Raw genomic sequence first — 27,188 nt, forward strand, 5'->3', positions numbered from 1 at the left:
CGCTCTTCATGCGCATGGGGGTAGTCTTCAATTATTTGCATATTTAAAATACACGCGACAAGTGGGCCGGACCTTATACACACTCTTATTTTTGCCATTGTAACCGTTTAGTAAATAGTAACCTATATTTTAGAACAATCAGGCCTGGCCCATATAGCACCATCTCATGTAATTGTATCAATGTACAAGCCCAAAGCTCAAATCTTATAGACCGAAATTTCATTGACTTGGCCCATATCCGACCACTGATTCGATTTTATTTCGTCAAATTTATCCTCAAACAAAAAACTGTTCACCTAGATTTAACCAATCTTCACGGTCAAGATGAGTGATCCGAGAATAAAGCTCCTGTAGTTTCAGAACTAAGCCTAAAGTATGCTGTTTCACGAACGATCTATGATTACTAAACAGAGGAATCTCAATCTTCTTTAGGACTTGATACGACATCAACGAGATACTGATTCAACTTCTGTCCAAACGTCTTCACAGAGAATGATTCAACGACATGGTTCCTGGCTTCAGCTCCCATTCTATTCGCCAACTCAGGATTCTCGATGAATCTAGCCATCGCCGAACTGAAATCTTCTGGAGTTGGTTCACAAAGATAGCCTGTTACTCCATTCTTTACCGTCTCCACGGGGCCACCACTGTTGCAGGCTATCACGGGTTTGTATGCAGCCATTGCTTCTAATGGAACAATACCAAAATGTTCATCCTAGCAATTGATATGGACAATGAAATGAGATGAGATTGAAAACTTGGAGAAAGACAAAAAAAAAAAAGGATGGTGACTTTTACCGTGGGGGTGTAGAGAACGCACAAGCAGCTTGAGAGAAGTTCATTTCTTTCAGCGGTTGAACAAGATGTGATAAAGTTAACTCGATCAGAAACTCCTTCTTTCTCGGCTAAACTTCTGAGCTCCTCCAAGTACTCAACATTCTCCTTCAATCGCTCGTCATATCCACCTGAATAACAGAGTTTTGTTAGGATACACACAAACAGTAAAATCTTCATCTAGTAATGATTATTGAAGAAATATGAATAATAATACACTTGCCTGCAACGGTAAGGGTAACATCACTCAGATTTTGCTTATGTTTGCATAGGATAGCAAAAGCTGAAACAGCTAGATCGATGTTCTTTTTCCTCTCAAAGCGGTTTATGGAGAGGAAATTCAACCTGCTTGAGACAAAGAAGAAGAGAAGAACTTATAGAAACCGACAGAGAAGTAATTTGCAATATGGAAGCTTGCTTTTCTATCCTGGAAATTTGGAGTTCAGGGATATACAATACTTATAAGTGTGGGGTTCAATGAACTGATCAATATTGACTGCGGGGTAAAGTACAGCTGGGCGACTCCCTTGTGCATTTAGCCTTTTAAATGTATTGGCAAATGTTGATGCCGTGAAGTTACTGTTAACAAGGATCATATCAGCCATCCCTACAATCCCACAAGTGATAAATAAGAATAATTTGATGTCAGATGGATGTAAGTAAGAGGAAATGAATGAAAACCAAACCTGTTGTTTGTTCTTCAATGAAATCAATGGGTTTCCGATACATCCGTCTAAGTGTTGTTGTATGCTTAGCTAGCAAGAGATCCGGGAAATGGCAGTAGAAAACAACCTATATCCACATATGGTCAAAATTAAGTTGTTGTATATAGTGAGCAGAAGATATGATGACTAACAGCAAAATTTGAATACCTTAGATGACCTTTTGAGTTTCAGCAATGGGACTACGACTGAAACTTGGTCTGCTAGTACAACATCGAATGAAGACCAACCCAAAAGAACACAGAGAGCAACAAACAAGCACCGCAAATATGCACACACTGCGTGTAGTCGGTAGAAAATATGCCGTGGCAGGAAAGATCCATACACCGTAACTTGAAAGATACCTGGATAGTTGTTAAGACATGAATCATACATCACAAACCGTGATCTTATAAAGCTTACAAATTTGAAGAATATTCTAAAACCAAATGATAAATTGAGTGTCAAGAATCTGAACTCTCAGTAGATAGCTCTTTCAAAGCAAACATCTTTCTGAAATCAAGTAAAATCGTCACTCACCGGAAAGAGTTTCCTCGAAGCATCTGGATTTGTCGTGGTGAGAGGTGAAGATATGAACTTTATGACCGTGCGAGGCAAGCTCAACGGCCGCATCAACAATCAATCTCTCTGCTCCGCCTGCATATACCAGAAACAACGCACTAGTGTAAATTTGTGAGATCCAAACGAGAAGATAATGACTTATTCATCCGTGTATCAAATCAAAGTCTGTTAAACTAGTTATTGATCTCTCAATTGCGTTTACTCTTTGAAGTTGGTAATAACTCCTCGGAACCAAGATAGATCGCAGAAGAAAGACCAATTATACGAGAGGAAGAAGGCTAATCAGGGGGAAATCAAAATCGAACAATTGATGAAGATCGTACCTATTCCAAGATCTGGATGTATAATGGCGATGTTCATCTTTGAACCTTCTTTTTTCGCCATTTACAGACTTGACTGGTTTACGTTCTTCTGTTTGCTTTCCCCGTGAACAATTTTTAGAGGTGTCAAAAGATATTTGACCCGCCCGTCTTGGACAGATTGGATTAAAAACGGAAAAGTTAATAGAGTTTCTCAAGGCCCACAATTGTTCGGCCCAGATAGCCCAACAGGTGATTAAATTATTTAATATCACGAAATTAATATCACTGAATATTTATTCTGACGTTCATTATTTTTCTCTGAAAAGAAATGTTGAATTCTGTATATTTATAAGGGAACAAATGTTTATGTAAATATATGATTTAGTCTGTGTCTTGCAACATTCTATCTCCAAAGTATGGAAACTTTGATTTGAATACTCCAAAATTCTCAGTGAGAAAAGAACAGAATATTTTTAACTAATCAAAATTCAGAATCAAAAGTTGAGTACACTAATACATATTGTCATTGATGACTCCATTACCAAGTCGTGAGAAGTTTGATAACATGCCGAAAACTAAATAATAGTACCTGAAGATTTAGTGCCTTCCATATACATAACTTTGTGCCTCTTGAGTCTTTGACTCTTCAATTGAATACGTAGAAGAGAAACAATATGATTAAGCCTCTGCGGCGTAGACAAAACATATATACTGGTTAATTGCATCAAACTTTAAAAAAAATCATCAAGCAGCTTAAAATGTCTGAAAGCACTAACCAAGGTTCTATATCAAAAACTGAAATTAGATGTAATCATGTAGACATGTACACTAACCAACGCATGCCTCAGCCTCATTGTTGTCCTGTGGGTTACCAGCTTTATCTTCGCACATATGTTCCTGAAATGATTCACACAATTTAATTTGTGAAATAACAAGATATAAGAGAGTGCTTGTTCTCTTGGTATGCTTTCTCACCTCGACCATGGATGATGTGTTCTCATTGTTCTCGTTAGCATTAGATATAGCAAGAGAAGCAACGCCTTTCATTACTCTACGTGGTAGAAGCTCAAAATCCCAGCCAAGTAGTTCACAGACAAACTGAGCGAAAACCTTGTGAGCTCGTATTTTCATTTTTGGTACTTTAGTACAATGTTGAACAACTCCATAACAGTGTTTGAATCTTTTTAACATCTTCTTATCAGTCGCAGCACAACACACCAGACAGATAAAAGCTCCACCTTCATAGTTTTTCTCATAGTAACTCTTGAGCTCAACATTCTCGGAGAAGACTTTAGATATTAACTCCAACTCCTCAGACAGATTCTCATCACCGTTCTCCTCAGTTCCATCAGCTGCACCAGTACCATCCTTGACAAAAATGTCTTTCAAAGCTTCTGATGCATTCTGTTGCATTTGTAACACCGCAGCCTTTGCGTGTTCTTCAACCGACATGACCTGTTGTTTCTCCTGAGGAATCTTCGAGTCTGAAGGCGGCTCAGATGCACCTTCCACAACCGTCTATCAAGAGCAATAACAAAAAAAAAAGTTAAGTATTTCTGAATGACCAGAATTATTCAAGAAACCTCCCAAGAATCACAATGATCCAGCAAATTCATCTTTAATCAGATCAAAACCTTCCCTCAGAACAACATAAATAAACTGATAAGCTTGTCTTTGATCATTATAACCAGATAGTAACCTGAACTATCAAACTATAACCCGGCCCTTAATTGAATTCCCACAAGCAAATCAATCATCTTTTTCGAAACCATAGACTACAATAGTTGAAAGCTAACTTCTTTCAAGGCATCGAAACTAACCTGAGAATCTTTTTGGCTAGAAACAACTGGATTGTTAACGTCCCAGCCAAGAACATTGCAGACAACTTGAGCGAGAGCTCTATGCTGAATTTTCAAATCCGTCTTGTGAATAGTAAGTGAATGCTGAATTAAAGCTAAGCAGCTCTTGAACTTCCTACAACTTTTCTCTCCAATGCCACCACAAACCAAACACCAAAACTCTCCATTCCCAGTGTTCTTCTCATAGTATTCCTTCAACTTCACATTCTCTTCAAAAACTCTCGATAGAAACTGAAACTCCTTGGAAGAAGAAGATTCTTCTTTCTCCAAAGACTGATCTTCGTCTCCTTCATCGATTTCCGATTCATCTCCTCCGGCGACTGAGCTATCTTCTTCACCGGATTTTCGACCGAAGAACTCGCGACAGGTGCGATGGATATCTCTCTGAAGCATATTCGCCGCCAATTTCTCTTTCTCCTCGGCCGAAATAGGTCGAGTCTTTTTACACGGCCTGTATTCCGGCCATCCAGATCCCGTAGAAGGAGGCTGAGGCACGTCATTGACGGGCCATTCTCGACCCGAATCAGGCCTAGGACGTTTGTTGTTATTGTAGAGATTTTGAGGATTATTAGGGTTTCTGGATATGATCTGTGGAGTAACAGCTCCATAGCGAGAGAGAAGTTGCAAATCAGACGGCGGGATGTAATTCGGTCTGGGTCGTTGAATCGGGTCGTGAATCAGGTTGAAATTAGGGCTAGGGATTGGTTTTCGGGTAGGAGGACCTTGATGCCAGAGGGAGTGAAGGTAGATTACTTCTTGCTTCAGAGATTCATCGTCGTAAATATTCATCATTCTTTGTTTGTTTTCCGATGAGGAAGAAGAACTTCAAGCTTTCCGTTTTTGTCATTAGAGTTCACTTTTTATATTATTTTAGATCTCTTTTCTCTTAACAATTTACCATTTACTGCATTTTAACGCCTAAACTTTCACTTTATTATGTTTTTCACCTAATCCTCTGATTTCTTACAAGTTAGACCCAAAACTTCTAACGTTTTAAAACTTTTACCCCAAAATCTCTGTTTTTAACAAGCTGATCCCTGAACTTTTACTGTGCATAATCCCCCCCCCCTCCCCCCTCTAATTCTCTGAAGAACATTTTAGATACGAATTGACATGGAAGATCAATCGAAACTTTATGGGGAAAAAAAACATTATAAGAGGTAAGCCACAATATTGTAAAATTTACTACATTACATGTTCTCAAATTTTCTAAACTCTTTAGCCCCACTTCTTCAATCGTTTGCCTCTTCTCCGGCAATACGTCCACACTTCTTCGATGTGTCGTCTCTCCTTCGAGTTAAACTTTTTTAATTTCTACCCTTAGTTTGGTCTGTCCATAGTCTGTGTATGTGTCTTATGACACTTATGTGTAAGATTAATATAGTCGCACTAATCAACATTTGTGGAACAAAAGCGTAAATCATGCATCGTGATATATCATAGTCTAGTGCACATGCAATTTTTTTTTTACACGATTTATAACGTTACAACTTACAACGCTGTGTTAAGCAATAGGCCTAGTTTGCAAACTAGTAGACTATTATGCAAACAATAATTGGAATAATGCAGTTAAAATATGAAACAAAAGTTAGTCAGTGAAACTTTTTAGCTAGCATTGATCTTTTTTATACATTTATACATGTATAGATTAATAAAAATTTATAACCATTTCAAAAAAAATTGTAGCATTCGTAAACACTTAATTAAGGAGCACAATATCCCCGGAGCTTAATTAAACAGGAAGCCCCACCGCAGAAACTAAACCCCTAAAACATCTGATCGATGTAATTCCCTTCATATTCACATTAATGAATTAAATGTATACGCCTATGCATTCATGTATAGATGCATATATCACGATGCATGATTGTATACACACACTTACATCTGAGCCAAAACTAGGGTTTTATACCATTTGTGTGTATATGTATATTGTATACTCTCTAGCTAGGGTTTACAGCGAGGTAAAATTAATGAACATATTAATTTAAGCTGTATAAAATATTATCTAGTACAGTAATAATATCCACATAAATAGTTAAGAAAAATGATTATGAAACTTAGGGTACACACCATGATGATATATGTATATGATCTAAGATCAAGATTAATCTTATAGTTTGGGTATGATACGTATAAAATTCAACTATGCATTAAGAGCTGACTATCAAGAAACGAATGTAGAATTGTTTCTTTTCACTCTATATGTAAAATTGTAAATAGATCACAAAATAGGATTAAAGTACTGAAAATTAATAGAGATTATGGAGAGTATTAAATGCTTACCATTAACTAATTCCACTTTGTTTTATTATAGATTTTTTGTTTGCTTCCGCTAAGAAGCCAAGTTGGAGCTACTACTAGTTCCCGTAGTACCATCTTCACCATCATGACTCTTCATAGGATTCCTCTTCTTCCTCTTTTTTCTTTTCTTGTACGGAACTCCTCTTGCCTTCGCCTGTGAATCTCTCACTTCCCTCAGAAAAACCCTAATTCCGCCGCCGGCAAAAGGGTTTCTCTCCGGCAATCCTCCGTTCTCCTCGAAAGCCGCTCTTAGCCGTCCGATCAAAGCATCTAAACTCCCCCACGCTTGTTTTAAAGGACAGTTACACTGTCCCGCTGGCTCAACCTGTCCGAAGAAAACGCATCCATGGATATGAACCTTTGTCTTCCCAAACTGGTCGAGATATTGGAGGAAATCGAGGATGTGGTTTGATCCACACTGCGAGATGTGAACCGGTGGCTGTTGGTTACGCAGGTATTGACAAAACGTGTTCCAGTCTCGTCGTTTCTGTGACTCGTACCGGCTTAACGCTGGCGGGTTAGGAGGTGATTGCGGTTGGTGTGGTTGTGGTTGCGGTTGCGATTGCGGTTGAGACGATCCTTCTGCTATGCCTTTGCCTTTGTTGCTATGACTAGCCATGGTAGAACGTTGATGGTTATGTTGACATGATCATCACCTCAGGCTCATAGCTAATAGATACGATTCATCAGAAAAGAAAAAGTTTTTTTTTTTCTTTTGGTCTTGAAAGGAGAAGAAGAGGGGAATATAGAGAAACTATGTCAATGATGGTGGGGGAAAACTTTAGAAAATTTTATACACTAATTAGAAAATTAAATCTTATTATATTCTCGCGTAAATTATTTGATGGGAATAATATATATACACACACGTAGCATCAAATCTATAAGGGCTACAAAAAAACTGAAAGCTAGTGTTCTATTACTTTATTTTCATTTTCAGCAAAATCTAGTGTTCTATAATTAATCAACCTCGAATATATAAATCATTTTTTAAAACCAAGTTCGTTTTTAGTTGAAAGTAAAGTGATTGCTGTTCAGAATTATTTCGAACCAAACAAACTTAAAACGTAGATGTATATAAAATTAAACTAATTAAGTAAATGCAAATTAAGTATATGATATTTTTTGGATTATCAAGTTAAGTGATAGATGAGGGAGACAGGGGATGGGGCCAGCAAGAGTGCTTTAGTTCTTTCTTTTTCAATCAGTAGACCTATCAAATTATTTTCCCTTCCTTTAATTTGTACGATTAGCATTTAAGTATTGTTTACTATTTACTTTATTTAAATATATTTGTTGCTATTAAAATTGTAATTATGTTTCCATTCAGCTTAGCAATCATTGTCAACGAATATTGCCGCCCTATTATGATGCGTAACAAAAGAAAAACAATAATACTGGAATGGAGAAATAACACATAAAGTATAAAGTATGATCTAGTAGAAATACCAATATATTTACGTATAAGAGCGTTTTCTTTGTGCATGGAAATTGGAAACGATGAAAACCAAACAAAAGAAGAATGTGGATAAATCGATAATTAATAGGCCCATAAATAAAGCCCAATGGACCTTAAATTTTGTAAATATGATTCTCTCAAATAGAACCAGACAAATAAATCTATGGAGGTCCCAATCCCAAAGATCCGCGATGGACGCTTGCATTTACTTATTTAAAGTTTTGTCATCTACAGAATTCTAATGTTATTGGAGTGTATTAAATATTTGTTGTCAAAATTAAATAAGATTAAGGATATTCCTTTTTGGCTGCCACTGAGGCACTGACCAATCGTTACTAGAAAATTTCTAATAAACTAGGTGAATATCCATTATTCAAGGGTTGGTTGAATAGTTTTTTCTTTCTAAAATGATAGCATAACTTTTGTGGTTAAAAGAAGTATTCCCTTTGTTTATATTTAAAACAACAATTACCTACCTACTCTCCTAGGATATGATTCTTCCTAATTTTTTATAAATTTGAGTTTTTAATTTTCCTGCAGATACTCATTCAACCAAGAAAAGAAAAATCTCAGTAATCAGTCGTATGCATAGAAAAAATGGTCCCACGGCATAATCATTAACCAACAGAAAATTATGAAATGTGCAACAATATCGAGTTGTCTCATTGTTATTTATACAAAACAAAAGCATTAATTGAATATTGTATAAAGGACGCATTATAATGATCGACTATTAATTTCAATTTTGATAATCTGAAGAACATCAATATCATCCATTTTTATTTTGATAATATCATACTTGACTAGGACTGAGCATAATACGCGAGTCTACGAAAACAAAAACGGTGAAGCATTATAACAACACCAATTATTCATTAAATCTATGAGAATTCACGTTGGTTTCGGTTTATAAATCTCGCTAATATTTGATGTAAGCAACGGAAGAAGTGTTGGCATCTTTGATAAGTGTACCAAGAAGAGGAGCAAGCAAACATTTCTTGTCCTTCTCCTTGTAGAAGTAACCCAAACACTTGCAATCACGATCGCACTTAGCCTTGCAATCGTTCACAGAAGTTGGGCCTTGTCCATCATTAACATACGGCCCAGTAAAATGCTCAACACCGACTATCTTGTAATAATTGACAGCTTTACCCTTGCCTCCGCTGCAAAACTGCGTCGTTTTAGGTGGAGCGCATTTATCACTCCAAGCTAACAGACCTTTCGGTGTAGGGCACCCGACGCACATTCCTCGATCGCAGTAACCGTAATCGCCGCAAAACGTCGGCAAACCGCATTGACGGACGAAGTAATTGGAGAAGAAAGCGAAAGTCTCTTCCCATTCGAGATACGTCGCGGCAGGGAAATACGAGAAGGCCTTGAGGCTACCGTCGGATCCAAGTCTCAGATACGATATCGTTCCATTGTAGTTGATTTTGTTTAAGTTTAAAGTTCCTCCTCCGCTTCCGATTGGTCTAACTTGGAGTAACCGGCGGTTATTACCCGGGTTCGTAGCGGGTTGTGGTGCGGGTTCTAAGAGAAGCTCGTAAGCTGACGGCTCCGTTAAATTATCGAACTCTCTTGTAACGGCGAACGTGACGGTACCGCGGAAGTCGTGATCCGTCCATCCCCCGTAAACTAACGGCGTACCGGTTTTGTTAACGTACATGGTTAAGCCTTTGTTGTCCAACACCATGCTGTACGGACCATCGGAGCCGTTCATATCAGATGTACGGCTAACGAGTTTGTTAACTCCGTTAACTTTTAGGGATTGGCCGACGAGGAGTGTATCGGTGGGATGATCGAAACTCTGCCAAACGAATTTTCCATGTTTGTCGTGTAGCACCATGTTTCCATTGGGCAAGATTTGGAATCCGGTGACGCCTTTGTTGGCTGTGTTAGTCTGCCACTTGACTTGGCCGTTTAACTCAGCGAGCACAAGGTTTCCGTTTCGGCCGAATGAGAGTGTGGAGTTGTCTCCGACGGGGTTGTTGCGATTGGCGTCCCAGATCCAACGCGTGAAACTCATGTCACGCCTCGTTCCGACTCGGAGAGCTAACACGTAGGCGCTAGGAGTTGTATTGTAAAACATGAGCTGGAAAGGAATTGTGAAGAAATTCTGATTCGGTGAGTTGAGGAATCGGTAACTCGCGTCGTACTCGGTGATGTATGGGGCGTAGCCGGGTTCGTTGAGCACTCTGAATTGTTTCTCGGGAGGGACTTGGGCCATGACAACCGAAACAGTTGAAATGGCAAGTGCCGTGATTAGTAAGTAATCAAACCTAAGCATGGTTGTGTTCTTTATGTTTACTGAGATTGAGTAGTAGAGTGAGATGATTTTCTATATCCTTTAGGTGTATATATAAGATCTTAACTTTGGGTCGTTGGGCTGTATTCGTTTGAAAGTCCTAAGTTTTTTTTTTTTTTTTTTTTGAATGGTCCTAAGCTGCAAATCGTGTCTTCGTTATACAGATCAACCAATGGCTCATTTATGATTTGGATAAGATATGTCTACTGAGAATTTTCGAAAATTATCGTATATACAAAAGTTGTGAGTAAAACACTAATTATATATATTGTTGTTAATCCGTTTTTATTACACAAATTTTGTATAACTAATCTCATGAAAATTGTTCAGACAAAGTTGACCATCGTTTTTGACAAAAGAAAATTTAGATTCTCCAATCGGATTCATACTTTAAACACTTGTTTTTAAATATAGAATGTACTCGTTTAAATACTTTAAACTGTAAAAATATATCTAAAAATCCTTTCAAGATTGCAATCTACCCGATCACCATTTTGATCTCTACTCAAATTAGTGAATATTTGGATAACTAAGTACCCACACTTCCCAAACTAGCTATATAAATTTCTCGATTTTACCGTCTTGTATGTAAATATACTTCATAAAGTAATTTTATATATTCTAAAGTCTAGACTACACATTCCACCTTTATCTGACCCGCCACTAGACTGTCGTATATATATATACAAATTTCCGAGATAATGCTAACAGATATAAAAACATCTCCGCCAGCTTTAACAGTAAAAAAATTAAAACTCACAATAATCATCTTGTGATGATCGAATCTTTTATGTAAGTTCAGACATCCAAAACAGTACTGTGAGTCAGATTTTGATGGTTGATGGATGCATAGCTGCTGGGCAAGCTTTCACTTTTTATCCCATGTAATGCTAAAAAGTAAAAAGTAAGACCACAAAACTTGTAAAAAATATGTACGAAGGGAAGTGGACCACACGGTTTGTCCGATTAAGATAGAATTATTGGGCTATGACAAAGCCTAAAGGCCCAATGAGTTGGAGAAGTGACAAAATTTTTGCTGTTCTTTTGACAGTATGAGTCCCAACGACCATCTACAAACCTCAGTAGTCAATTGAATTAAGAACCAAGTGAGCGGTATTCCAAGTGGAGGACCAGTGGACTACAAAACTCTTGTCAGAGGCAACAAAATAATGATAATGCTTCACATGGTATTTTGATTCTCAAAGGTACTATATATATATAGTAAATACATCTGATGGCTTTTTTTTAAGGTAATACAATATATTCAACGGTGGATCATTACAAGCACACCGATTATTCATTAAATCTCTAAGAATTCAAAAAGAATTCGGTAAATAACTTTCCCAAAAAAACACTAATATTTGATGTAAGCAACAGAAGAAGTGTTGGCATCTTTGATAAGTGTACCAAGCAGAGGAGCAAGCAAACATTTCTTGTCTTTCTCTTTGTAGAAGTAACCCAAACACTTGCAATCACGATCGCACTTGGCCTTGCAATCGTTCACAGAAGTTGGGCCTTGTCCATCATTAACATAAGGCCCAGTAAAATGCTCAACACCGACTATCTTATAATAATTGACAGTTTTACCCTTGACTCCGCTGCAAAACTGCGTCGTTTTAGGTGGTGCGCATTTATCACTCCATCCGAGTAATCCTTTTGGTGTAGGACACGCGTTGCACATCCCACGATCGCAGTAACCGTAATCGCCGCAAAACGACGGCAAGCCACATTGACGGACGAAGTAAGTGGAGAAGAATGAGAAACTCTCTTCCCATTTGAGATACGTAGCTGCTGGGAAATACGAGTAAGCCTTGAGACTCCCGTCAGATCCGAGTCTTAGATACGAAATCGTTCCGTTGTAATTGATTTTGTTCAGATTTAAAGTTCCTCCTCCGCTTCCGATTGGTCTGACTTGGAGTAACCGGCGGTTATTACCCGGGTTCGTAGCGGGTTGTGGTGCGGGTTCTAAGAGAAGCTCGTAAGCTGACGGCTCCGTTAAATTATCGAATTCTCTTGTAACGGCGAAAGTGACGGTGCCGCGGAAATCGTGATCCGGCCATCCGCCGTAAACTAACGGCGTACCGGTTTTGTTAACGTACATGGTTAAACCTTTTTTGTCCAGCACCATGCTGTACGGACCATCTGAGCCGTTCGAATCAGATGTACGGCTAACGAGTTTGTTGACTCCGTTAACTTTTAACGATTGGCCGGTGAGGAGTGTATCGGTGGGGTGATCGAAACTCTGCCATACGAATTTGCCGTTTTTGTCGTGTAGGACGATGTTTCCGTTGGGTAAGATTTGGAATCCGGTGACGCCTTTGTTAGCTGTGTTAGTCTGCCATTTGACTCGTCCGTCAGCTTCAGCGAGGACGAGGTTGCCGTTACGGCCGAGTGAGAGTGTAGCGTTTTCTCCGACGGGGTTGTTGCGATTCGCGTCCCATATCCAACGCATGGTAGACTCGTCACGCCTGAGTCCGACTCGGAGAGCTAAGATGTAGGCGCTAGGGGTAGTGTTGTAAAACAAGAGCTGGAATGGTGATGTGAAGAAGCTCTGGTTTGATGATTCGATGAATCTGTAACTTGCGTCGTACTCAGTGATGTATTCACCGAATTCTCCTTCGTTGACGACTCTGAATTGTTTCTCCGGAGGGACTTGAGCTATAACCACCGAAACAGTGGCAATGGCAAGTGCCAAGGTTACTAAGATAGCAAATCGAGACATGATTTTGTTTTCTTGTGTGAGTAAAGGAGTGAGATGATTATGTAGAAGATGTATCTTGTGTTGTGGTATATATAAGTTGTTTAGCTTTGTAATATTGGCCGTATTCGTTTGAAAAGTCAAAGTTGCTAATTGCGACTTGACTAATTAAAGAAGAAGAGATCAAGCAAATTGGTGCTGTACAATGGAGCCGATGGCGACTTATGATTTGGATAAGGTTTGTCTAGTGCAGATTATCGAATATTCGTCATAACTATTTTGCTTTCTGAATATCATATAATTTATTTTCTTGTCGAAAGAAAATGATTAATCCTTTTATGCATTTATCTTAATACTATCATTTTCTAGAAGACTTGAAACCGGATTTTCTGCCTATGAGAGGATAATGAGGATTGGTAAAATATCACAGCACCGTCTTGGTAAAATAGACTTGAAGCTGTGAGTTTAGTTAAGTTTTGAAGAAAAAATGTAGTTGTGGATTTTTCTTAGATGCCACTGCGAGGGGCCAAGATTTGGCTTTTTCATTTAAAAGTTTAAGTACACGTATCTATGGGTAGCAGAGATCCATGTATCTTATTCTTTACATGTGCACCAAACGAAACCCAAACAAATAATGGCTGACAAAGATATCTACGATATCAATAATATTGCGGCATCTTGAATTTACCAATCACATAAATCTTAAAATTTTTAAAAATTACGATGTCTAACCGGAACAAGTGTGGAAACTAAAAACACCTAAGAAGCATAACGTTTACACTTGTGCTTGATCCTCACAACAAGTTCAAAAAAACGACGAATGAAGAAAGACTTGACAAGCAGAAGAAAGCTTTGGAAACGCAAGGATTTGCTTGCTAAGTTGAAACCTGTGTTCTTCTGCCCATAAAATGAATCGAAGAGTAAGCTCCTTGACAACTGCTGCATTCCCCAGGATGTATTTGACAAGCTCGGTTTCGACCTGATTCTCAACCGAGCTGGATATCATAGCTGTGCTGTATATCGTAACAAACTTGAGCGATATTAGCAGACACTTAGGCATAGTTGATCTTGAGATATCCAATATATCTAGACGATGATCGTGAACCCACTACATAATATCAAGGACAAGAAACGAAAAACGTAATGAGAATGTATAGTTTAGTTAAGTAATTCAAGAGTTACTTATAAAAATAAAATTACCAACTCTAGAGATTTTAGGTTTGGACAGCTTGCGAGAAACGTTGGTAACAACTTTAAACAAGAGGAGTCCATCGAAACTTCCAAATGGGTTAAGTTAGAGAACTGAGGCAATGGTTCCGAGCTAGAGTAAGCATACATAGCCTAGCAAAAACCAAGAAGAATAAATTAGTAATAAGTTTTCGAGACAGATTAATTCAGGATGAATAGTTACAAAAATATACATACCTCTAGACAACAGTAATTGAGTGCAAGATTTGTGACATTTGATATCCAAGCAATAAATGTACGCAATGTTTTCATCGTCAATGAGTTAATAGGATTAAACTCTCCTTTAGAGATACTAATATCCACTTTGAGCGGAGAACATACACTATTCAGCACAAGGTCTTTAAACCGGTGGATTTGAAGATTCAGAGACTTAAGCCTAGGAGCATCAATCACTAGCCCAATTTTTGTTAAATCTTTGTTCCAATCTAAATCTCTTTTCCAAATACGCATTCTCAAGCTATATAGTGTCTGAGACCGCACTCGTATAACTTCCACATTCCAAACTTTTTCAATGTACAAAACTTGAAGAACTGGGGAGGATGAGATAAGCCTCTCTAGAGCCGCTTCGCTCGAAAACCAAACCGATAGTAAATGCATAGTCTCAAGACGAGGTAGAGAAACGGAGTCAAAACTATCAATGCCTACCTCGACCAGCTTCAAGTGTACCAATGTTTCACACATAGAAATGCTTCCCGGAAGTTTTATGGGACAATAATTGTTCTTATGCAAGAACCAAATATTTTAGCAACAACCACAAGATGCTGAACTCCACGGGTAACCACTGAGTCGACCCACTTGTTGAAAAGGGATCCTTCAGTCTCATACTTCCTGCCGTCAAATTCCAACTTCAATTGGTATATGAGTGATTTCTTATCCAAATCTAGAAACCTGTTGACAAAACCCTTTAACCCCTTGTATCTGAAGTTAGTTTGGTTAAGGTCCAATCCAGGAACACGTTGCCAAATATATCTCCATCTCGTGGACAAGATACTGGTTTTAACAGAATCTTTCGTCGCAAGTTTTAGGAGTATCTCATGCAGTACGTGGTCCGGCAATAATTGGCTAATCAAATCTTTGTTTTCCATGTGATTTCGTCTTTTGTAATCGTGACGCTTTTGTTTAGAGACCTCAGCAATGATGTAATGCTGAAAAATTAAGCAGAAAAGCACAGATCAAGTTAAGTAAATTCATAGTAGAGAGACTAAGAAGAACAACGAGAGAACTGACCTGCAGCGGCGCGATCCGATCACAGATAATGACGATGTAAAAGCGAAGCGATGAGAGATCGTCGGATAATTGACGACGGTGGCGACGCTTTCAAGTTTTTTTTGGTTTTGGGAAAGCGGTTGAAACGTAAGAGGAATATATTAATGGGCTAAAACGTGTCCTACAGGCCCAATTAACTGAAAATATGATTTATTAATACATGTATGAAAATCCTAACATGTACTTCTGTTATACGGCAGCTTGCAAGCCGACTTTGTAAATGAAAAAAAAAAAAAAAAAACTAGCCGAAAAGGTGACGCGGCGCTGAAGCATCGTATCACGCATCTTATTCTATCGACCATGATGCAATTGCAAATTCGCGATCCCATCTTTAATTTTGAAATATTTAGCTACGTAACAAAACTATTCAATACAATAATCTTTACAATCAATAATTAATTCCTCTGATGTATTACGTGCACTTGGGTCTTCTGCGTTACTGACAAAGCATAGTATTTTATGAATTACTCACTCCCTTTTTTTTTATTTGTAAGATGTTTAAACAATTTTGTTTGTTTCAAGTTTCTAAATTAAATCTGTATTTATTGGGAATACAGAAATGTTTAAAATCTGTCATTAGAACAAGAATTATGCAGTATTTATTTTCATTGGTTGAACTAGTTTTCATGATGCACAAAATAATAGTTTATTAATCTGTTTTTAGTCAAAAAATCTTATATAAAGAAATTGTGGGAGTAATAGCACCTCCAATGGTGTATCTTAGGTGTATCTTAGAATAATATCTTAAAATTAAACTATAAAAATTAAATCAAAATAAATTTAAAAACTAAGATTTGCTTCTTAGCTAAGAAGTTTTCATGAGTGAAAAAAACAGTTACATGTCATGTTTTAAAATTTTAGTATAAATAATTGTTAAGATGTTTGGTTAAGAACCAATTACTTCTTAACCATTGGGGATGGTAAGATATATCAGAAATTGATTCCTTTCACTTCACTTTGTATTAGGATTTATCTTGAGAATCAGTACACCATTTATTTTTAAAAAGGTACACAAACGAACCTTATTAAACACACAACACAATAATTTCATATATATATATGACTTTCAGACCTCAAAGAGTTGACTTTTTGTTTGCATTAGGAGCTTTGACATAAGCAACCAGGGAAGAATCTCCGGTTCTAGTCAATGTCTTGAGCTCGTAGCCCAACCAACACCTCGAACTCTTTCTATTGTAGAAAAACCCTAAACATTTGCAATCTCTCGTACACTTGTCCCCACACGCACTCTCCGTCGTCGATGATCCACCGTTATATTTTGTCATGAAACTATCAGCTCCTTCGATCTTGAAGTAGTGAAATGTCTTGGGATCGCAACTTGCGAGACTTGGAGATTTACATGTCTCGTCCCAACCAAGAAGCCCTTTGTCGCTAGGACAAGCGTTACACTGGCCTTTCTTACACAAACCAAACCCCAAACAATGCTCAGGGATCCTACACTCGTCGTTACCGTCAGTGTCGGCGTTGGTAAACGCCGTGTATGTCACGTCCCAAGCCGTGGAAGTCGCCAACGTACTGTAACTCCAAACTCTGATGTTTCCGTCTGATTCTAACCGAATAAAACTCAACGTCGCGTTGTGTTTCGGCCGTGAGAGGAACGTTGAAACGTTGAATTTAGAACCAGAATCGACACCTTCCATGACTAGACCCCACGTTGTGTCGGAATCTTCCACAGCTTGGAACGTCATTGACTGGAATTGTGTTATCTTGGTGAAGAATTCGTATTCAAAATAAGCGATTGGTTTCGGAGTTTTGTTTGTCGTGTAGTACAAGACTAGCTTCTTGGCTTCCATCACGAGACTGTACGGTCCGTTTGTGTTGACAGATGGAGACAGTCTGCTTACGAGTTTGGTCCGACCGTTGAGTTTCAAAGACTGTCCAACGAGAAGTGTGTCGGTGGGAGAATCAAAGCTCTGCCATACAAATTTTCCACTGGAATCGTATATTACCATATTGCCATTCTCCAAGATTTTGATCCCCACGGCGCCTTTGTTAGCTGTGTTCGTTTGCCATACCAAGCGTCCATCGGCTTCAGCGAGTACGAGGTTTCCGTCTTCGCCAAAAGTCAACGTCGCGTTTTCTTTGACCGGTGAGCCTCTGTTTGCTTCCCAGACCCATCTGAGAGTGGATTCTTGGACTCTGTTTCCGATTCTGAGAGCGAGAGTGTATGCGTTTGGGGTTGTGTTGTAGAAACAGAGACGGAAGTTGTCACTGAAGGGTACGAAGCCACGTACGTCGGGGTTGTATTCGATGGGACTGTAATCGGTGTAGCCACCTTCGTTGACCACTCGGAATTGGTCGTCGACTGGAACTTTGGCTTGTGATCCGATCAAGAAGATGGAGAGAGTGAAGCATAGAGCTAATGTGATTGAAAATTTCATTTTGTTTTTGTGTGTGTTAATGGATTTTGGTGTGTTTCTGGTAAAGAGAGAAAGCTTCTATTTATAGGAGGAGCCAAGGAAGTCTTTGTTTTTTTGTTGGTTTTATAATATTTTAAAGAGTATTTTGAACGACTTTTTGGTCTTTGTTTCGCTATAATCTATTACTTTTGCTGGTTTTGTTTGATTTTTTTTTTTTTTTTTAAAGGATATGTTTCGAATATTTTAGAAAGAGCTTATCTTAATCTCAATGCTAAACCGTGCACGATTAGCAAAACCAGTCAACCGTTACAGTTTGCTATTAATTTCCCTAGTAATTTTTTCTTCTTAGATTTATATTTTACAAAAAAATTAATGTTGTTTCAGTAAGAACTTCTATAATACTTTACCGATTGAATCCGGTGTGAAATTCAAAAAAGAAAAAATAGTATCATCAAAAGTATGATATGTTTCTCTTACAAAGCGAGTTGTTGGTTGATAACTATACTTTCTTACACTGCATCAGCATTAGTTAAATTGAAATTACTAGAGTTGCGTATTGAATCGAACGAAATAATAAATCACTCGTTTGAATGAGGACCCACCGACCAACAACTTTTAATTACGAGCCACCTGGAAGATGCTCATAGTCGATTCTCTCGTCTCGTTGGATTTGTCTTTAATATTTATTGACTCACGTCGCATTCGCATAGATTATAGATAGAATTTGATATATGATTCAGATAGAATTTGATATATGATTCAAATACATGCAACTTTATCTATCCTTATAGTTAATTGTCTTTCTGATATTAATCTGAACTATTCTGACCACTTGTTAATAAAGAAATTTGAAGGTGTTTTACAAAAATAAACGGACCATGGATAAATAATTATCTAATGTAAATGATCTAGATCGGATCTTTGGTGTGGTCATGTGTCCCAACTCCCAATACCCGGCGGCTTGCCAGGTGTGTGTGGGCACAGGTCTTATTCGACGGCTAGCTATTTTTGTTTTAAATTACTTTTGGCAACATTTTATTATTCTTTTCCGAGTCCATGTGCCAACTTGTATTTAGCATCTTTTTTTTTGTCCTCAAATCTTCTTATTACACAAGAAAGAAAATATAACTAGTTCCAAGTTACTACATGTCCTGTAGAATGTATTCAATCATACTTAGCTAAATTGTACACACTCCTACTAAGTTTGTTTTCCACGTACATATATATATAATTACATGCTGTCTAGAAAGAGATACGATGTCTTTGGCAAGAGTTTTGATAGAAGTTTTGCAGTTAGCCCTGTGTTTTTCTTGACTGGTGACAATCATACAAATTAAGCTTTGCCATCTCCAACAAACGTTACCTCATAATAACCCAAGTTTCTGGCTTGTTGAACTTCCATTAGTAAAGCTACTGGTTTTGCTTGAAGTGGGTTCTATTGAAGAACTACCTTTAATAATTTGATGGCCTTGTTTGTTATGCATTTATCATCAGATTTTAGCTTTCATATCTGGTGATTCCCGTGAGGCATCAACAAAACAACAATAAGTTTGACTTCTTAATTAGCCTTTTTAGAGCGGCATCATTTGGGAACCAAATCACCTCAAAATGCATTGTCTCGAGACGAGGTAGAAAAATTAACTCATAGCTATGCATATGTATATACTTCAGCTCCAATTAATATGCAATGTTTCACAAATACAAATGCTTATGGGCAGCTCAATATAGTACAACAATTTGTCACCCCAAAGTCCCAAACCGTCATACTAAATGTTCAGTTAATATTTCTATCGTTTATTTTTCGTTCTTTATACATTATATTAGAACCGACTCTTTGGTTCCAAATGCTAAATTTTTACCTCTAAAAATTTCTATTCATAAACAATGTTTCTCTGGTTTTGGCTTTTATGCCATCGATTTAATTAGACCAAATCAGCTCACAAAATGAAGAAAAATGAAGATTAGTGTTAAGTACTGTGTACCTTTTGTTCAATAATTAATTATTATGTTTGGGTAAAAAAAATCGATAATATATGCAGTAGAAAGCATTTGCTTGATATGTATAAACTATAAATAACACCTGGCATCTTTCAAGTTGACTTTTAAAAATCAAAGCTAACAACGAAAACGATGTAAAGTTATTAGTCTGCATGATTTAAGACATTATGTACATGTATAATAAATATATAAGAGCGTTGACTGGTCAAAAAAAAACGAGACAGATGACCATCTCTGTTAAGGTGACGCGGCGTCGAAGCGCCGTAGCACGCATCTTATTCGTATCATATTTATACCGCTTCTTTAATAATCCAAATTAAAAGTTTGAATCTTTCAATGGCTTGTCATGAGAAGCAAAGTGTTGTGTGCACGTTCTACTGCATTGCATCAGTGTCTAATAAAAATATAAAACATTTTTTCACAACGGAAAGTTAAGGTTTTTCTTGAAACATTACCTTCAAAATATGGTCTCAAGCTAAAAAAAAAAGAAAAACAGAAAACATGAAAGCTTAAACTCATTCATGATTCAATTTCTCAATTCAATCCTTAAGTATATCATATTTTGTGATGATACTAAATTAATGAATAATTTTATTTTTTTTGGTAAAATAATGAGAATAATTGAATTTAGCTGATGCGTTTCACTTCAATTTATTACGGTGTAGCTTGAGAATCAACATGCAATCATAAAACAAGATAAACCAATAGCAACACTTTTTCAGAAAAGAGAAAACAAAGGACAACGTAGCCTTATTATTCGTCAAAACGACACACAAAAACCTTTGTTTACGCTTCAAATGGCAAGAGCTGACTTCTTGCTAGCATTCGGAGCCTTGACATAAGCAACTAGGGAAGTATCTCCGGTTTTAGTCAATGTCTTGAGCTCATAACCCAACCAACACCTCGAACTCTTCCTATTGTAGAAAAACCCTAAACACTTACAATCTCTCGTACATTTGTCCCCACACGCACTCTCCGTTGTCGTTGATCCACCGTTATACTTCGTCATAAAACTATCAGCTCCTTCGATCTTGAAATAGTGAAATGTCTTGGGATCGCAACTAGCGAGACTCGGAATCTTGCAAGTCTCATCCCAACCAAGAAGCCCTATGTCGCTAGGACAAGCGTTACACTGACCTTTCTTACACAAACCAAACCCCAAACAATGCTCAGGGATCCTACACTCATCGTTACCGTCAGTGTTGTCGTTAGTAAACGCCGTGTACGTTACGTCCCAAGCCGTGGAAGTCGCCAACGTACTGTAACTCCAAACTCTGATGTTTCCGTCTGACTCTAACCGAAGAAAACTCAACGTCGCATTGTGTTTAGGCCGCGAGAGGAACGTCGAGACGTTGAATTGAGAACCAGAGTCGACACCTTCCATGTGTAGACCCCACGTGGTGTCGGCATCCTCCACAGCTTGGAACGTCATAGACTGTAACTGAGCTATCTTGGTGAAGAATTCGTATTCGTAGTAACCGATTGGTTTTGGAGTTTTGTTTGTCGTGTAGTACAAGACTAGCTTCTTGGCTTCCATCACGAGACTGTACGGTCCGTTTGCGTTGACCGATGGAGAAAGTCTGCTTACGAGCTTGTTTTGACCGTTGAGTTTCAAAGACTGTCCAACGAGAAGCGTGTCGGTCGGAGAGTCAAAGCTTTGCCATACGAATTTTCCATTTGAATCATATATTACCATATTGCCATTCTCCAAAATTTTGATCCCCACGACGCCTTTGTTAGCCGTGTTCGTTTGCCAGACCACGCGGCCATCGGCTTCAGCAAGTACAAGGTTTCCATCTTCGCCGAAAGTCAACGTGGCGTTTTCTTTGACTGGTGAGCCTCTGTTTGCTTCCCAGACCCATCTTAGAGTGGATTCTTGGGCTCTGTTTCCGATTCTAAGAGCGAGAGTGTATGCGTTTTGGGTTGTGTTGTAGAAACAGAGACGGAAGTTGTCGCTGAAGGGGACGAAGCCACGTACGTCGGGGTTGTATTCGATGGGACTGTAATCGGTGTAGCCTCCTTCGTTGACCACTCGAAATTGGTCGTCGACGGGAACTTTGGCTTGTGCTCCGACCAAGAATATGGAGAGAGTGAAGAACAGAGCTAATGTGGTTGAGAATTCCATTTTTTGTTATGTGTTTTTTTGATGAATGTTGGTGTGTTTTAGTATACTGAGTGAGCTTCTTTTTATAGGATGCAATGATATGCTTTTGAAACCTCGTCACTTTAGCAGGTGTATATTAATTTATCAATGCTATTCGGTGTAAAGTGAAGTGAAACAAACTTGTATAATAATTTGAAACAACTTGTATGATAATCTATCGATTCTTAACAGGTATAAAGTGATAATTTTCATTTTAGTCAATATTAATTATACTTGTTTTGTACAAAGTAACATGTTTCTTGTATAAAGCGAGTCAATATTAATTATACTTGTTTTGTCAGTTTTCAACTATAGTTTTTTATTTATTTCTGTAGCACCACAGCAACATTAGTTGGAATTGGAATTTTGAAAGGGTACGTGAGCACTTTGATATAATGTGGACCAATTTTTAATTACGAGCCACCGGAATTATGCTATTGGTCGTCCCGTTGGATTTTTGTTTTAATTGTTTATTCGACGCATGTGATGTGAGCATAGAGATAGCCTATTTGATATAATATTTTAAGTACATTATTTCATATACCGTTTCATTGATTTTTTTGAAATTACTCTGAACCAATCTGTTTGCCTTATATCAATCCATTTTCGGAAAATCGCCACTCCTTCCAAACTGAGGACCATACAACGTTATACCAACGGATCCGATAAGCTGCGTTATCTACACTTGGTTATTTTAAAATTAATTAACGTTTTAATGAGTTTGCGAAATATGGATGCGAAACAGATCCTCATTTTCATTTTCTTCAGTTGCTATGTTCCAATTTTTAGTTTTCTGAGTTTGATCACCAATTTTTTTGAGAAGTTGTTAAAGTATTTGTTTCCTTTTATGATTAATCTCAATCCACCTTTTTTTTGTCTTTGATATATTAGATCACTGTTAAAGGTGTGCGACCTGCAACAGAGTGGTCTTTTCCCGATCAAGTTAACATTTAATAACAACGTACAAAATGTATGACATAAAAAAGTGTTTTGACTAACGACTAACAGCGATACGACTAACAGTGGTTCAACTTGTGCTTGGCTTCGACTAACAGACGCTTCGACGAAATGTGAAGTAAAAACAATAATTGTTCAAGTAATATTCATACTTCGCCTAAAACGGTTTTTATATAAGCTTTTTTTAAATAAAGTGTGATTTTTGCACTTGCCTTTAAATGCGGAATTGCGGAAGTGTTTTCAAGTGTTACGAATAACTATGTTTTGACTAAAATGTTAGGAGTAATTTGCCTGACTAGTTTAGGAGTACGTGTTCGTGATTTAATATTGTGTTCAACAGTATAACTAATGTACTTCACTAAGTATGCTTTGTTTAGAAGTATGCTTGGAAATATATGTTTCGACTTTTAAGTAAATTGATCTAGTGTTTTACGTGTGTTCGGATTTAGATATAAGTTTTTTGAGTAAGTGCTTCGACTAAATTTTGGCTAAAGGGATTTTGTTGAATTAATTAAGTGTTAATGTAATTTTAAAGACGTAAGAAAATACACATTTATTAGTCGTGTGTGTATCTTGTTAAATGTGTTTTTTTTTGGTTGAATGGTTCAGTGCTACGACTTTGACTATTTTTTGTTGAAAATAATTTGGTGTTTACTAAGTATGTTTCAACTATTTTAATTTTTTAGTTGTGAGTTTTAATTAAAAGTTCCGCATCATATCTTTTTTTAAGAAAATATTTTTTAGTTACTGAGTGTTTTACTACTAAATGATATAGTGTTTATGAGTGTGTTATTAAAGTAGAATTAAAAAGTTTACACTAGAAAGTGTTTCGAGTGATGAGTATTTCGACTAAAAAGTGCTTCAATTATTATTGATAGTAGTTGATTTTTGGAAAGGATTGAAAACTAACCTGGCGGAAATTGCAATTCATGTTTATGCTTTAGCTCTCTAAGTAGTGGATATTGTTGTTCGCTTGTTGAAGCTTTGTCCTCCTCATCAGAATTAATGATCCCTCGCAAAAAATATTATATCTTGATTAAAAACATTATTAGGACTATTATCAAATAAATAATAACGAAAATAAAAGATTCATGGTTTAAATTAAGGCATTGCACCGTATTCATTTGTCAACATATAAGTTTTAAACGAAGTATCAACAATACGAATAACATAGAAATCAAAATCCAACATGGGTCAAAACAAAGTACTAAGAGCCAAGAAGAGTAATTCCGACTAAAAACACCCAAACAATACAACAAGAAAGAAACTGGAAATTAAAGTACATAGAGACAGAAAGGTAATGTACAAAGGTTTTACATAGACACAGTTTTCGCTTTTCACCGTAAAGTAAAGTACAAAGTAACTCACCGATGATTGGCTGAGTTTTGCCGCCGAAGATGAAGAGAGAATCAGACAACAAGAGACAAAAAGAGAATAGGTTTCTATCTACATGTCTTGGTTTGGATTAGATAATTTAGGAGTAACGAGGACTGTGTTGTGTGTATTACTATATATAGACAAGTTTTCTTTACCGTTGGGTAAAATCACTAACGGATAGTTTTCGAATTCTCAGCTTTTGACGTCATAGTTACCGTTCTGACATCCTCAACGGCTAACTCACAGTGAACCTACTACCTAGTTCGCTACTTTAAAGTCGTATTATTCTTGATGGGCTTTCGAGATCGGCCCAACCCAATGAAATGTTTAAAGTTTTACAAGTCCAATATAAAATGACAAGCTTAATGGATAAACTGGATTTGGTTAAGGTCCATTATAATAAATATGGGCCTCACATATAAATGGCTTTGATGGACCAATAAGCCCGGAAATCTGAGAAAATCTATGTAATATTCGAAAACTGTTGGGAAAAATCAATAAATAAGTAGAACTTTAGGGAGGGTTAGCAATAAACAAAGGTTGCGGGAAAATACGTAAAATAAAAGCTAATATATTATTTGATTCGTCCAGAGTTGAATTTTAAAGATAGAGAAAGGAAATCGAATTAAAATCTTCGTCAGATTCGAGAGACGACGACGACGAACTTGTTGTTCTCGATTATCATCAGCAGCTCCCTTCAAAAACCCTAACTCTCTGAGCTCGATCGACAAGTGATAATGGCCAACAGTAATTTGCCGCGAAGAATCATCAAGGTTTGTTTTCCAATCTCGATTTGATTCCTTGGACAAACTCTACCGATCTCTGTTTCTATCGGAGTCTCTTAACTTTTGTTTTCCTTGCGATCTGATAGGAAACTCAACGTCTGCTCAGTGAACCGGGTAAAAAACTCTTTAATTCGTCCTGCCTTGTTGAGTTATAGTGTTGATTTTGAGATGATAATATCAATTTTGATGGTTGAATTGTGGATCCGAGACGTGACCGTCCATGGAGTTTGGAATTTGGTTGTAGAGTAAGATTTAAATCTGATTATAACTTCGATTGATTTGATTGGTGCAGCTCCCGGTATAAGTGCCTCTCCATCTGAGGATAATATGCGGTATTTCAACGTTATGATTCTTGGTCCTACACAATCACCTTATGAAGGTAGTCAAATAGTCTTCTGATAATCCGAGTATTAGATTTTTTGCTTTGAGAGTACAACATGTTTATGTCAAGCAATGATTGCTAATGCTCTTGTATCTTGTTTGTGACACTAGCTAGTGTTAAGTATAGTCCTGAATATACATACACAACTGTACTTAGTTTTATTATTAACACATTCGATTTGTTCTGTTGCGTACCAGATGCTAAGTTTAAAACTTGTACCTTTTTTCTTTTTCTCCTTTGAATATGCTCTCTCTTAAAATTTTAACTTTTTACTGAGTGATAGATTCCATCTTATAGGAGGAGTTTTCAAGTTGGAGCTCTTTTTGCCTGAAGAATACCCTATGGCAGCTCCCAAGGTAAGTCATTTGACTATAAGTAGTGTCAGCTATAAGAATCTAGTTATTAAGCGAATATATTGGTTTGGTATTTATTTGTACACATACCAAATGGTCTCTGAGATCCATGATTCTGGTTGGATTATGAGTGACGTACATGTAATGTCATATTTCTTGTCATTGTTTCTCTTTTCATATGGATATAGTTCTTGAACGTTTGATTTTTTGTAAATGGTTTGTGTAGAGCATTTCTCTATTCTCTAATGACTCTATTAATGATTTAATCTGTTACAGGTTAGGTTTCTCACAAAGATATACCATCCTAACATTGACAAGGTCTGTTCCAAATCCCTCCTCTTTTTCCTTTGTCATCCACACAACCAAAGACATGCTCCTAAACTTGTGTCTATTTGAGCAGCTTGGAAGAATCTGTCTTGATATTCTCAAGGACAAATGGAGCCCTGCACTACAAATACGAACAGTGCTCTTAAGGTATATGAGCTGATTACATAAGATTATTTCCTGCTAAAAACTATTGGTTTCTTGGAGCTTGACTTCTGCTCCTATTTTATTAACGTGTGCAATCCTTATAAAGTATTCAAGCTCTTCTGAGTGCACCAAACCCAGATGATCCGCTTTCTGAGAACATTGCTAAGCACTGGAAGAGTAATGAGGCAGAAGCTGTGGATACAGGTGATGTGATTTTAACACTGAATTTAAACTTGTTACAATATCTTTCTACTCTTTCTTTCTTTCTTTCTTTCTAAACGTTGTGTTAGTATCTCACATCCTTGTGAACTATATCTGTGCAGCTAAGGAATGGACCCGTCTTTATGCAAGCGGCGCATGATAAATTGGAGGGTGAAAACTGAAAAGATCTCTTTCATCCAAATAACATTACATTTGCTGAAATCTATCTCAACATCAAAGTTATAAGAAAGCTTATATTTTGCTGGTTATTTCCCCCCGCCACTGCTCTGTAATCTCTCTTAATCACACTGTATCATTACTCCTAGGATCAATACTCGTTCTTATATTTGAAGTTCGTCAAAGTCTTTTGAGTAAAAAATATCTATATTTCTCTAGTGTCTAAGCTCTGTAAATTCTAAGTTTCATCAAAATCCATAGGTTACTTACTGATCATTGTTGGAATTTACTTCTTTTACAAATTGGCAGTGATGTAGAGAGAGTTTGTAATTTATATACATTTCCCCGATGAGGTGATTCTGTTGTATTTTTGGAAAGAGTTGATCTCAGGAAGAAACAATAAGGAGG

At 37.2% G+C, this 27,188-nt stretch overlaps 9 protein-coding genes, 1 long non-coding RNA gene and 1 other non-coding gene across 17 annotated transcripts; 2 read left to right on the forward strand and 9 right to left on the reverse strand.

Annotated features, from left to right (window-relative positions):
• Nucleotides 1-146: 146 nt before the first annotated feature.
• On the reverse strand, nucleotides 147-2,584 carry AT1G78800 (UDP-Glycosyltransferase superfamily protein). Its single transcript, NM_106527.4, has 8 exons — nucleotides 2,441-2,584; nucleotides 2,076-2,192; nucleotides 1,707-1,900; nucleotides 1,521-1,626; nucleotides 1,294-1,441; nucleotides 1,058-1,179; nucleotides 799-965; nucleotides 147-715 (listed from the first exon to the last, which is right to left on the reverse strand). The coding sequence occupies exons 1-8, from the start codon at nucleotides 2,499-2,501 to the stop codon at nucleotides 419-421; spliced, it is 1,212 nt and encodes a 403-aa protein (NP_178001.2). The 5' UTR covers nucleotides 2,502-2,584; the 3' UTR covers nucleotides 147-418.
• A 209-nt stretch (nucleotides 2,585-2,793) lies between these two features.
• AT1G78810 (uncharacterized protein) lies at nucleotides 2,794-5,138 on the reverse strand. Of its 3 annotated transcripts, none has more exons than NM_106528.4 (4): nucleotides 4,240-5,138; nucleotides 3,395-3,937; nucleotides 3,253-3,316; nucleotides 2,794-3,105 (listed from the first exon to the last, which is right to left on the reverse strand). In NM_106528.4, the coding sequence occupies exons 1-4, from the start codon at nucleotides 5,068-5,070 to the stop codon at nucleotides 3,098-3,100; spliced, it is 1,446 nt and encodes a 481-aa protein (NP_178002.2). In that variant the 5' UTR covers nucleotides 5,071-5,138; the 3' UTR covers nucleotides 2,794-3,097. The 3 variants fall into 3 exon arrangements, with proteins under 3 accessions (NP_178002.2, NP_974173.1, NP_001320949.1); NM_202444.2 differs by having other exon boundaries at nucleotides 2,861-3,105; nucleotides 3,196-3,316; nucleotides 4,240-5,113; NM_001334848.1 differs by having other exon boundaries at nucleotides 2,861-3,316; nucleotides 4,240-5,113.
• Nucleotides 5,139-6,302: 1,164 nt separating this feature from the next.
• LSH7 (LIGHT-DEPENDENT SHORT HYPOCOTYLS-like protein (DUF640)) lies at nucleotides 6,303-7,351 on the reverse strand. Its single transcript, NM_106529.2, has one exon — nucleotides 6,303-7,305. The coding sequence runs from the start codon at nucleotides 7,199-7,201 to the stop codon at nucleotides 6,614-6,616; it is 588 nt and encodes a 195-aa protein (NP_565190.1). The 5' UTR covers nucleotides 7,202-7,305; the 3' UTR covers nucleotides 6,303-6,613.
• Nucleotides 7,352-8,655: 1,304 nt separating this feature from the next.
• Nucleotides 8,656-10,491, reverse strand: AT1G78820 (D-mannose binding lectin protein with Apple-like carbohydrate-binding domain-containing protein). The gene has a single exon (NM_106530.3). It carries the CDS (start codon nucleotides 10,326-10,328, stop codon nucleotides 8,961-8,963), a length of 1,368 nt encoding a protein of 455 aa, NP_178003.1. The 5' UTR covers nucleotides 10,329-10,491; the 3' UTR covers nucleotides 8,656-8,960.
• Nucleotides 10,492-11,377: 886 nt separating this feature from the next.
• AT1G78830 (Curculin-like (mannose-binding) lectin family protein) lies at nucleotides 11,378-13,333 on the reverse strand. Its single transcript, NM_106531.3, has one exon. It carries the CDS (start codon nucleotides 13,066-13,068, stop codon nucleotides 11,701-11,703), a length of 1,368 nt encoding a protein of 455 aa, NP_565191.1. The 5' UTR covers nucleotides 13,069-13,333; the 3' UTR covers nucleotides 11,378-11,700.
• A 516-nt stretch (nucleotides 13,334-13,849) lies between these two features.
• Nucleotides 13,850-15,578, reverse strand: AT1G78840 (F-box/RNI-like/FBD-like domains-containing protein; the record flags this gene model as incomplete). 2 transcript variants are annotated; one of them, NM_001334849.1, is made up of 5 exons in its annotated part: nucleotides 13,850-14,152; nucleotides 14,245-14,385; nucleotides 14,470-15,012; nucleotides 15,045-15,437; nucleotides 15,520-15,578. In NM_001334849.1, 4 exons carry the CDS (start codon nucleotides 15,375-15,377, stop codon nucleotides 13,850-13,852), a joined length of 1,320 nt encoding a protein of 439 aa, NP_001319408.1. The 2 variants fall into 2 exon arrangements, with proteins under 2 accessions (NP_001319408.1, NP_178005.1); NM_106532.1 differs by lacking the exon at nucleotides 15,520-15,578 and having other exon boundaries at nucleotides 15,045-15,377.
• An 841-nt stretch (nucleotides 15,579-16,419) lies between these two features.
• Nucleotides 16,420-18,095, reverse strand: AT1G78850 (D-mannose binding lectin protein with Apple-like carbohydrate-binding domain-containing protein). Its single transcript, NM_106533.3, has one exon. The coding sequence runs from the start codon at nucleotides 17,955-17,957 to the stop codon at nucleotides 16,632-16,634; it is 1,326 nt and encodes a 441-aa protein (NP_178006.1). The 5' UTR covers nucleotides 17,958-18,095; the 3' UTR covers nucleotides 16,420-16,631.
• A 2,467-nt stretch (nucleotides 18,096-20,562) lies between these two features.
• Nucleotides 20,563-22,251, reverse strand: AT1G78860 (D-mannose binding lectin protein with Apple-like carbohydrate-binding domain-containing protein). The gene has a single exon (NM_106534.2). It carries the CDS (start codon nucleotides 22,057-22,059, stop codon nucleotides 20,728-20,730), a length of 1,332 nt encoding a protein of 443 aa, NP_178007.1. The 5' UTR covers nucleotides 22,060-22,251; the 3' UTR covers nucleotides 20,563-20,727.
• A 46-nt stretch (nucleotides 22,252-22,297) lies between these two features.
• Nucleotides 22,298-24,511, reverse strand: AT1G78865. Its single transcript, NR_143600.1, has 2 exons — nucleotides 24,403-24,511; nucleotides 22,298-24,065 (listed from the first exon to the last, which is right to left on the reverse strand). It is a non-coding gene; the product is annotated as an other RNA (non-coding RNA).
• AT1G09833 lies at nucleotides 22,399-22,845 on the forward strand. Its single transcript, NR_139701.1, has one exon. It is a non-coding gene; the product is annotated as an other RNA (long non-coding RNA).
• A 424-nt stretch (nucleotides 24,512-24,935) lies between the features above and the next one.
• On the forward strand, nucleotides 24,936-27,187 carry UBC35 (ubiquitin-conjugating enzyme 35). 4 transcript variants are annotated; one of them, NM_106535.4, is made up of 8 exons: nucleotides 24,936-25,184; nucleotides 25,283-25,310; nucleotides 25,489-25,575; nucleotides 25,876-25,934; nucleotides 26,208-26,249; nucleotides 26,332-26,405; nucleotides 26,509-26,606; nucleotides 26,726-27,171. In NM_106535.4, the coding sequence occupies exons 1-8, from the start codon at nucleotides 25,149-25,151 to the stop codon at nucleotides 26,761-26,763; spliced, it is 462 nt and encodes a 153-aa protein (NP_565192.1). In that variant the 5' UTR covers nucleotides 24,936-25,148; the 3' UTR covers nucleotides 26,764-27,171. The 4 variants fall into 4 exon arrangements, with proteins under 4 accessions (NP_565192.1, NP_001321618.1, NP_001319409.1 ...); NM_001334851.1 differs by having other exon boundaries at nucleotides 24,943-25,184; nucleotides 25,283-25,575; nucleotides 26,726-27,152; NM_001334850.1 differs by having other exon boundaries at nucleotides 24,983-25,184; nucleotides 25,283-25,578; nucleotides 26,726-27,077.
• The last annotated feature ends 1 nt before the right edge of the window (nucleotide 27,188 follows it).

This window comes from Arabidopsis thaliana (genome assembly GCF_000001735.4).
Source record: "Arabidopsis thaliana chromosome 1 sequence".
NCBI lineage: Eukaryota > Viridiplantae > Streptophyta > Magnoliopsida > Brassicales > Brassicaceae > Arabidopsis > Arabidopsis thaliana.